Source organism: Zonotrichia albicollis, chromosome 28, assembly GCF_047830755.1.
Source record: "Zonotrichia albicollis isolate bZonAlb1 chromosome 28, bZonAlb1.hap1, whole genome shotgun sequence".
Lineage (NCBI taxonomy): Eukaryota > Metazoa > Chordata > Aves > Passeriformes > Passerellidae > Zonotrichia > Zonotrichia albicollis.
In genome coordinates this window covers 3,253,202-3,263,219 of record NC_133846.1, presented here as the reverse complement: position 1 = coordinate 3,263,219, position 10,018 = coordinate 3,253,202, and the positions used below count along the sequence as shown (strand labels likewise).

The 10,018-nt window shown below is 47.4% G+C and overlaps 1 protein-coding gene across 1 annotated transcript; it reads right to left on the bottom strand.

Moving 5' to 3' along the window:
• Positions 1-652: 652 nt before the first annotated feature.
• Positions 653-7,308, bottom strand: IL10 (interleukin 10). Its single transcript, XM_014274312.2, has 5 exons — positions 7,086-7,308; positions 4,936-4,998; positions 3,856-4,008; positions 2,704-2,769; positions 653-2,146 (listed from the first exon to the last, which is right to left on the bottom strand). The coding sequence occupies exons 1-5, from the start codon at positions 7,245-7,247 to the stop codon at positions 2,054-2,056; spliced, it is 537 nt and encodes a 178-aa protein (XP_014129787.2). The 5' UTR covers positions 7,248-7,308; the 3' UTR covers positions 653-2,053.
• Between the last annotated feature and the right edge of the window lie 2,710 nt (positions 7,309-10,018).

The window sequence follows — 10,018 nt, the reverse complement described above, 5'->3', positions numbered from 1 at the left end:
CCCCTCCCAGGGAGGTGTGATTGTGGTCACTCAGAGAGAGATAAGGCAAACTGCCCACTTGACAAAGGTAATCTGCCATACAGATGGTAATGGAAAACATCTTGCATGGCAATGTTCAGCACACTGATATTTTGGGTTTAGCTGATGCTGGGAGCTGAGGGATGTGCAGAGCTGCTGCCCTCACCCAGCACAGGTCAGGGTGCAGCTTGGAGGGGCCCTGGGTGATGCTGGTGCCAGGATTCCAGCTGGAATTAGGTCACCTGTGATGGTGCCCTGGATCTCCCCGCTCTCCAAGCTATCATTTGGGCTTTTTCCCTGTTTTTTTAAAGCAGTGCATCCCATGGACAGAGCTCCAGCACTGGGAAGATGCTGCTGGAGGATTGCACCATTCAAGGGATTGCTCCTCCCATGGTGTTTCCCTGCTCTAAGGGATCAATGCCAGGAATTTGGTGAGAAATTTGCTTTTAAATGTCCCAGACCTCAGTTTTTCTCACCTCCCTGGTTGTTAAGACAAGCAAAGGTGTCCCTGGGGTCCTTCCCAGCTGGCTCTGTGCACTCTCCCAGCCCAGTGACCCTGGCACAGCACCCAGGGCTGGAGCTGATTTACAGCCCTGCTGAGAGCCCACAAGAACAGGACAGAGGCTGCCTTCATTAAAGAGTCTTTATTAGCAAAAATAAAGGATTTCTTGTAATATAATTTCAGATAAATAGGTGGAAGTTCACCCAGTGACAGAAGCTGTGCTGATGTTGTCCTTGGCTCCAGGGCTGTCCTTGCTTCTCCCAGGATATCAAAGGTGTTTGGAGGGAAAGACAAGCTCAGAACTGGCTCAACAGGAGCTTACTGTGCTTTGTAAGAAGCTTAATTTAAGTTTTTACAGTCTTTGGCTGCCCTTGAGCCTGAGCTTTCAGCAGGAGGAGCGACCCATGGAGCAGCATTCCTGCCCTGCTCTGGAACATCCAGTTCCAGCAGGAATCCCCTGCTGCCACCAGAAATAAATCCCATATAAATAACCTCTCCTCAGCTGGGAACTTGCACAGCAAACACCAATCTGTGTTTCATCAGCTGGGGGCCTTTAAACTTCTAAATATTAGAAGTCAAAGCCTCTCTTGGGGTTGTGGCATTTTCCTCTGGCTCAGGGTCCACCAGGGTGAGGTGGAAGCTGAGCCCTAAAATCAGCCACTTTTGGGGGCACTGAAGCTGCTCCCGCTCATGAGGATCCAAAATCCAATCCCAGCAGTGCTGGGAGCAGCCCCAAGGATTTGAATGCAAATTACCTGAGCCACCTTAAAATGGTGGTTAATTAAATATCCTCTAAGTTGTAAAAGAAAATGAACAGCAGTGAAACAGTGAGGAAAACCCAATCAGAGACTGGAGAACAGTAAGGTTAACTTTGGAAAGTGCAGGGTGGCCAACTCAGCAGCTCTGGAAGGCAGACACTGAGCAATATTTAAGAAGTTCTATTAGAACCAAACATTATTAATTTTTAAAATTTAGTCTGGACTAATCTACAGGCTGAAATCTAAAGTAGAGTCAGCCATGCTGTTGCTGTGGATTTTTCTCCTCCTGAACATAAAACCACCTAATTGCATAAATAAATAAAGATTTAGGACATGAGAAGAGAGTAATTTGCCTAAAATTAAATTTTGTTGAACTCAAAGTTGGCCTTGCTCCTAATTCACTTGGGATAAGCTCAGCTCATTGTCTGCCCTCCAGAAAAATGCTGCTTTGGTTGTTTTGAAGCTATGAATAAAATAGCACTACAATAAACAATATTAAAATATTAAACAATAAATAGTAATTTACAAGCTCATCACTCCTTTCTTCAAAACATACTGTAAACATCAACACTGAGGTATTGGAAGTAATAAATAATAAATTCAACTATTACAAAATTATTACAAAAATAGCTCTTAAATACAATATTAAGCTGGAAGTTATTGACCTGTAACTCTTGACCTGAACCTTGAGATAACTTAATTTGAGTTCTTGCAACCTAAAGTGATTTTTAAAGTAACAGGATTTGGTGTGGAAAACGCAGAACCAGGGGTGCTCTCAGTTCCTTCTCCTCATTGTTAAATATCTTTCAATGTAGTTGATGAAGATGTCAAACTCTCCCATGGCCTTGTAGAGTCCATTCTTCTTCATCTGCAGGGGAAAGCCAGGGGTGTCACAGGTATGTGGTGGACAATGCCTGCACAAATTCTCCTTCCATGGACACCTCCAGATATGTGATGGACAATGCCCAATCCCCTGGGAATTCCAGAATTTCCACCCTTCCTCCAGAATTCCCATCCCTGCTCCAGAATTGCCATCCCTGCTCCAGAATTGCCATCCCTGATCCAGAATTCCCAACCCTGCTCCAGAATTCCCATCCCTATCCAGAATTCCCACCCTGCTCCAGAATTCCCACCTTTGATCCAGAATTCCCATCCTTCCTCCAGAATTCCTACCTTTACTCCAGAATTCCTACCCTCACTCCAGAATTCCCATCTTTGCTCCAGAACTCCCACCTTTGCTCCAGAATTCCCATCCTTCCTCCAGATTTCCCACCCCTTACTCCAGAATCCCCATCCTTCCTCCAGAATTCCCGCCAGATTCTCGCTCTCTGCTGCAAGAATTTATGTGATTCAGGACATTTTTGGGTTCTGTTCCCCCCTGAGCCCCCTGCCCTGCCGTGGCAGCAGCTCCCTGCTGCTCCTTACCCTGCTGTAGGCCTCCTTGACGTGCTCCATGCTCCTGCTCCTCTCCTCACAGGTGAAGAATTTGTGCTGCAAAGGGACACCAGAGCACGGCCTCAGCCCCAGGGTCCCTCGCCAGGGCTCTGCTGGTGGCTGTCCCCTGCTCCTGTCCCCTGGCACTGCTGCTCCCCACCTTCCCTGTCCCCTGTGTGCAAATTCCAGCAGGTTTGCACCGTGCCCTGCTGAAGGAGCCTGGAGTGACCCCAGCCTGGGCTCTCCCCGTCCTGTCCCCAGCCCTGTGTCCCTGCTGCCAGTCCCCGGGGACAGCAGAGACACGGGGTTTGTCCCATCTGCCCCCAGGGATGGGCTCATGGCCATGCCAGGTGTGATTTCAGCAGCTCCAGCACCCAGGTAAGGGACAGATCTCCTCCTGCCCTCCCTTTGTGTGTCCAGCCAGGCTGGAGCAGGGCTGGCTGCACCATCATCCCTGAACTGCTGTGGGCACAAGCCCCATCCTGGACCCCTGGGTCCCAAAAACCCTATCCTGGACCCCTGCATCCCACAAACCCCATCCTGGACCCCTGCATCCCACAAACCCCATCCTGGGGCTCTGGATCCCATAAATCCCATCCTGGAGCTCTGGATCCCACCCACTGAGCCTGGATGGACCCCTGGATCCCACAAACCCCATCCTGTATCCCTGGATCCCACAAACTCTGCCTGCATATGGACCTCTGGATCCCACACACCCCATTCTGGACTCCTGGACCCCACAGACCCCTCCCTGGACCCCTGGACCCTACAAACCCCATCCTGGATTCCACAAACCCCATCCTGAACCCCACAAACTCTGCCTGCCTGGAACCCTGAGATTCCAAAAACCCCATCCTGGATCTCACAAACCCCATCCTGGATCCCATAAACCCCATCCTGGAACCCTGGATCCTACAAACCCTGCCTGCCTGGACCTCTGGATCCCACCAACCCCATCCTGGACCCCACAAACCCTGCCTGCTTGGACCTCTAAATCCCACAAACCCCATCCTAGATCCCACAAACCCCATCCTGGGCCCCTGGATCCCACAAATCCTGCCTGCCTGGACCCCTAGACCCCATCCCACCCCCAGTCCTGCCCTGCTCCTGGTCAGTGTCCCCGAGCTGCTGAGCCCCACTCACACAGCGTCTCATCATGGCTCTGAGGTTCACCAGGAGGTTGCCCAGGTCGCCCATGCTGTGCTGGTGCTGGCTGCTGCTCCTCATGGCCCTGGGCAGAACCTCCTCCAGGTAGAATTCCATCATCTCCGACACCGACTGGCAGCCCAGGCTCCCCTGGGGACAGGAGGGGGAAACCTCATTGGGGATGGCCAACAGCACCAGGGGTGGTGTAGCCATGATATTTCCTGAAAAATCCTTTCCTTAGGGTTTTGTGTCCTGAGAAGCTGAGAAGCCTCAGGAACAAAGTGTAAACAATGGTTATCTGCTGCTGTGGAATGCAACAGGTGCATCTGTGATTGGTCTCATGTGGTTGTTTCTAATTAATGGCCAATCACAGTCAGCTGGCTTGGACTGCCGCAGTCAGTCACCAGCCTTTGTTATCATTCTTTCTTTTTCTATTCTTAGCCAGCCTTCTGATGAAATCCCTTCTTCTATTCTTTTAGTAAAGATATAATATAATATAATATAATATAATATAATATAATATAATATAATATAATATAATATAATATAATATAATATAATATAATATAATATAATATTTGCTATATATTATTATATTATTATTTATATTACTAATAACATAAATAATAAATTATATAATAGAAATAAACAATATATTTTAATAATATGCTACAAATATTATTATATTATATTATATTATATTATATTATATTATATTATATTATATTATATTATATTATATTATATTATATATATCATAAAATAAAATAATAAATCAAGCCTTCTGAAGCATTGAGTCAACATTCTCGTCTCTTCCCTCATCCTAAGACCCCTGCAAACACCATCACAGGTGGGTTTGGACAAACCAGAGCTGGGCCAGAGCTTGTCCAAACCAGAGCAGGGTGTGGGAGCTACCCTGGCCATGGGGCAGCCTCGTGCCAGCCCCACCACCGCCACACGTGTCCCTGCAGGGTGACAGCAGCACGTGGCCCCGTTTCCAGCTGGCTTCCCTTCTTGTGAAATGCCTGCCCAAGGAGGGGGAAGGAGGAGGAACCAGCAAGGCATTGAGATTCTTACCTTGATTTCCTCCAGCAGGTCAGAGCTGAGCAGTTGGATGCTGAGGTCGTCATCTTTTGATTGCTGGGGGAGGATGGAATTGAAAAATGAATCGAGAAATGAGCTTTTCACTCTTTCCATTCCCTAACAAATGATCCTCCCCTTGTTTGCATTTAGGGGAGGATTTGCTGCATTGACCCTGCAGCAAAGGTCACCCAGTGCAGGTGCGGCAGAGCAAGGTGGCACCAGGCAGAGGAGCCACTCTGCTCCACAGCTGGCAGCACAAGGGCTGCTGGGCCAGGCCAGCAGGAAAATGCAATCACAGCCTTTGGTGCCACTGAATTTGTGTTGGGTCAGGCCAGCAGGAAAATGCACCCGCAGCCTTTGGTGCCATTGGGTTTGTCCATGTGAAACCCCTGAGCTGCACAGGGTGCTGTCTGAGGGTGCTGCTGCAGACAGCAAAGCTCTCCAGAGGGGTGGCAGAGCCCTGGCAGCCCTGGCAGCCCCTGCAGGCTCTGTGCCAGGGCAGGAGGGTCAGTCCCCTGGTGTGGTTACCCCTGTAACTCCTGTGGATGGGGAAATGGGAGTTTGTTCTCATGGTGCTTCTGTGGCACCAGCTGCAGTGGGGTGGCCTGGCACCACTCAAAGAATTCAAGCCTTAAAAGCTGTCCTGAGAGGTTCAAAATATTCCTTCTCAGCATTATCTGTGAGATTCACAGCCAGCTGAACATCTGAAATCTTGGCTGTGTTCATTTGGTGACAAACACAAGCCATGACATGAGCTTGAGATTCGATCTGGAGAATTATCTCGTTTTATTGCTAAAACACATTGACATGGACTAAAACAGCAACAGGGCTGTGAGCAAGCACCTCTATCAGCCAGGGCAGATGCTCTGAGGGCATCATGAGCTGTTTGCTCAGCCCTGAGGCTCCTGAGATGCAGGGCAGGCACCTTGCACAGGCACCAGTGCAGGTGTTGTGCTCCACCCCTCACAAAACACCCTGTGCAGGTTTTGTGGTTCTTTCAAAGAAAAAAAAATCTGCAGCAAAAGATTTCCCTTTTCACCTGGCACTGACTTCAGCAGGACCTTGTTGCCCTGAAGAAAAAACTATTTCCTTCCTAATAATTCAGTGATTAACTTGGTTTGCAATATTTTGGGGGAAGCTTGGCTGGAAAGATTTGCAGAGGTTCATTGTGAAACCTCGAGTTCATTGTTAATGAAAAAAATAGGAAGAAGAGCCTGACAGATTTTCTCTCAGTGAGCAACGAAACCAAGCTGCTCTTAATGCAACGCAACCAAATCATTTCTGCAGGGAGGAAACTCTTCCCCCTCCTCCAGATCCCAGAACTTTGCAAGAAAGGTAAAGAAACCAAAAGACAAAATAACAATAATCCTTAATTTCCTCAAATTTGAGCCCCAGCTCTTTGAGCCATGACTCTTTGTCAGATTTTCTCTCAGTGAGCAACGAAACCAAGCTGCTCTTAACGCAACACAACCGAATAATTTCTGCTGGGAGGAAACTTCCCCCTCCTCCAGATCCAGAAAGGTAAAGAAACCAGAAGATAAAATAACAATTCTTATAAAATAATCCTTAATTTCCTCAAATTTGAGCCTGAGCTCTTTGACTCTTTGGCAGACTTTCTCTCAGTGAGCAACGAAACTGAGTTGCTCTTAACACAGTCAAATCATTTCTGCAGGGAGGAAACTTCCCCCTCCTCCAGATCCCAGAACTTTGCAAGAAAGGTAAAAAACGAGAAGATAAAATAACAATTCTTACAAAATAATCCTTAATTTCCTCAAATTTGAGCCTGAGTTCTTTGACTCTTTGGCAGACTTTCTCTCAGTGAGCAATGAAACTGAGCTGCTCTTAACACAGTCAAATCATTTCTGCAGGGAGGAAACTTCCCCCTCCTCCAGATCCCAGAACTTTGCAAGAAAGGTAAAGAAACCAGAAGACAAAATAACAATACTTACAAAATACTCCCTGATTTCCTCAAATTTGAGCCATGGGTCTTTGACAGATTTTCTCTCAGTGAGCAACGAAACTGAGCTGCTCTTAACGCAACACAACCAAATCATTTCTGCAGGGAGGAAACTTCCCCCTCCTCCAGATCCCAGAACTTTGCAAGAAAGGTAAAAAAAACGAGAAGACGAAATACCAATACTTACAAAATAATCCTTAATTTCCTCAAACTTGATCCTGAGCTCTTTGAGCTTGGCGGGCAGCAGCTCGGGGAAGCGCAGGCACGAGGGCTGGGCACGGGCAGTGCCCAGCAGCAGCAGCAGGAGCAGCAGGATGGGCACAGCTGTGCCCCTGGAGCAGGTCCTCATCCTGTTCTGCAGATTTCCCCTCTGCTGCAGCTCTCAGCTGGATTCCCCCTGGGAGGGTACAAAGCAGATCTGCAGCTTTCACCTTGATGGAGCCCCTAATTTATACATCACTCCATTTCCTCTCCCCATTTCCTGACGAGCAATATTGGGGTTTTAAGTCAGTATTAAGCCCAAATGTCACTTGGGTTTCCCGTCAACTTGGGTTTCCTGTCCTCTCCTCACACCCCATCAATTTTTTTGTGCTTAGACTCTGCATTTTTTTTTTTACATTGCTTGTTTCTTGTAAATTTAGCTGTGGCTGAGGAGGAAAGCTGCAGAGAAACACAAAGAAGCCAAGGTGCTGCATGATGTTCATTTATTCTCACAGTTCCATATTTTATTTTTAGATCAATGTTGTATTGTTAGGGGGAACCAAAAAAAAGTGTTGCTACTTTTAAATCTCAGTGTCAAACCTGCAGAGAGCATCACTCAGCAGAATTGCTTTTCATGAACTGTACAAATTCTCTGTCTCTTCCTTTGGTATTCTAATCTGCAAACACACATCACGAACTGAAATCTTCATTTTTAATTCATTTGGGTGGTTTTTTTTTCCAGTTAATGCACATGTCAGCTGAAGCAAATATGAATTTTCATTGCTCAGCAAGCTCAGTTTGTGCTCCCAAATATCAGCTGGATTCCAAAGGGATCCCAGGGGAGGATCAGGATTTGTGCCACTTCTTTGATGCCTGGTGCTAAAGTGTGTGAGCAGCTCATAAAAATTCATTTTCCAGGCTTTTGAAATCTTATTTTGTTTCCTAGAAATGGACAGCAGCCCCATCCAAGCAGCAGCGTGTCCTGTCTTAGCTGGGACTTATTGTCCCAGCTGTGATAAAATTGTCCCTTTGGAGGCACAGAGAATTCCTGTGACATCTCCGTTTTCCGTTTCCCTCTCTTTTCTCCTTCTCTTTCTGTATCTATTTTAGCCCACACCCCCTGCTTCCTTGGGATAAAGATTTCACTTATTTATTCAGGAATTTGGCATGCAAGAAAGTGAGAGCGGAGATAAATTTGGCTTCTCTGAAATCAGGGGATTTTCCTTGAAATCCCTCATGTTATTTTAAAAGAGTTCATTCTTCCCAGTAGGGAAGACTTCCTCCATTAGGGAACAAATCCCATGAATTCTCATCTCCTTCATCACACTGATCTTCTTTGAAGTTGAATTTTTGAACCTCTGAGAGGGAATTCATTGCTGGAAAAAATCCTGGAAAAATGCAAAGTATTGTTTGTTCCTGCATACTGAGAGCTTTTCCACTTTATTTTTAGGAGCAGGAGAGAGGAATGGTTGGCATGCACATGTGTAAGAGCAAAGGGGATGAAACATCAGCAACTGGAGAGTCTGAGGCAGGGAAAGTGTGGGATTTTGTGATTTGTTTTGCTTTTTTCTGTTGGTGTTGCCTCTTCCAGAGTTGATGGGGAAGCTGCTCCTGGGGACTCATCGCAGGGACATCAGTGCAGCTGAATCACGGCCTGGGTCATGGTTTTGGTGACCCATTTTTGTTCCCCTGCTCTAAATCAGCTGTGGGGTTTTTCCTCTTGACTGTCAGCAGAATCCAGCTGAAAGGAGAAGGGCTGAAAGCTCGGACAAAATTAGTCTTAAATCCCACAGGCAGGATCCCTCCTGCCCCTGGGATCCCACAGGGGATTTTTGCTTCTTTTGCATTAATTTGAACCTGCCAGGGCTCAATAAATCTTCACTGCCAAAACCTGGGTGGCTGCTGAGGCTTCACCAGGGTGTGGAAGCTGATGTGTGAGGTTGGTTTATGTACTCCTGGATCCTCAAATCCTGGAGCTAATCCCAATCCCTTCAGGGAAGGATGCAGCCCCAGGCTCTCCCCTGCAGAGGAAGGGCTGCTCAGCCTCAGCTGAGGGTTTGGGAGCTGGGGTTTGTATGGGGTACAGGGAAGAGAAGGGAGGAGAAGAGAAAGAGAAGAGAAAGAGAAGAGAAAGAGAAGAGAAAGAGATGAGAAGGGAAAGAGATGAGAAGGGAAAGAGATGAGATGATGAGATGAGATGAGATGAGATGAGATGAGATGAGATGAGATGAGATGAGATGAGATGAGATGATGAGAAGAGAAGAGAAGAGAAGAGAAGAGAAGAGAAGAGAAGAGAAGAGAAGAGAAGAGAAGAGAAGAGAAGAGAAGAGAAGAGAAGAGAAGAGAAGAGAAGAGAAGAAGAATGACCAGGTTGGAAGAGACCTTCAAGGTCATTGAGTCCAACTCAGCCCCAACAGCTCAACTAAACCCAGTGCCACATCCAGACTTTTTTTAAACTCATCCAGGGATGGTGACTCCACCACCTCCCTGGACAGATATTCTGGAACTTTATCAGTCTTCCAATAAAAAACCTTTTCCTAACATCCAACCTCCGCAGCCACAGGAGATGGAGCAGCCCCACATCTTTGGGATCTCCTCCCACCCTGCCCAGCAGCTGAGCGCTCATTTCCAACCTCCCCTTGTTTGGAGCCACCCTGCCTCTCTCTCCATGAAGTCACATGTGACATCCCCAGCGTGTTCTGGCTCTTGTGCAATTCCCCCCCAGCCCGTGGTGGAAGCCTGGGCCGTGTTTTGGGGCTGGCAGCAGCGTCAGGCAGCCGTGCCCGTTCCGCAGAGGAAACTCTGGCGTGCGCAGGGCGACTCTCTGCTGTGTTTACCTGCGTTTCCTCTGCCTCGTCAGGGATCTTGACGGTGCAGTTTCGCTGTGACTCAGCCCTGCTGAGCGCTGTGGAAAGGCGG

What these genes read in the sequence shown, in the direction of transcription:
- IL10 (XM_014274312.2), bottom strand. Translation starts at nt 7,247, where the DNA reads ATGAGGACCTGCTCCAGGGGCACAGCTGTGCCCATCCTGCTGCTCCTG. An exon ending in GAGCCATGATGAGACGCTGT is followed by an intron (nt 2,770 to 3,855) that starts GTGAGTGGGGCT and finishes GTCCCTTTGCAG; the next exon opens with CACAAATTCTTCACCTGTGA. An exon ending in TCAAGGAGGCCTACAGCAGG is followed by an intron (nt 2,147 to 2,703) that starts GTAAGGAGCAGC and finishes TTTCCCCTGCAG; the next exon opens with ATGAAGAAGAATGGACTCTA.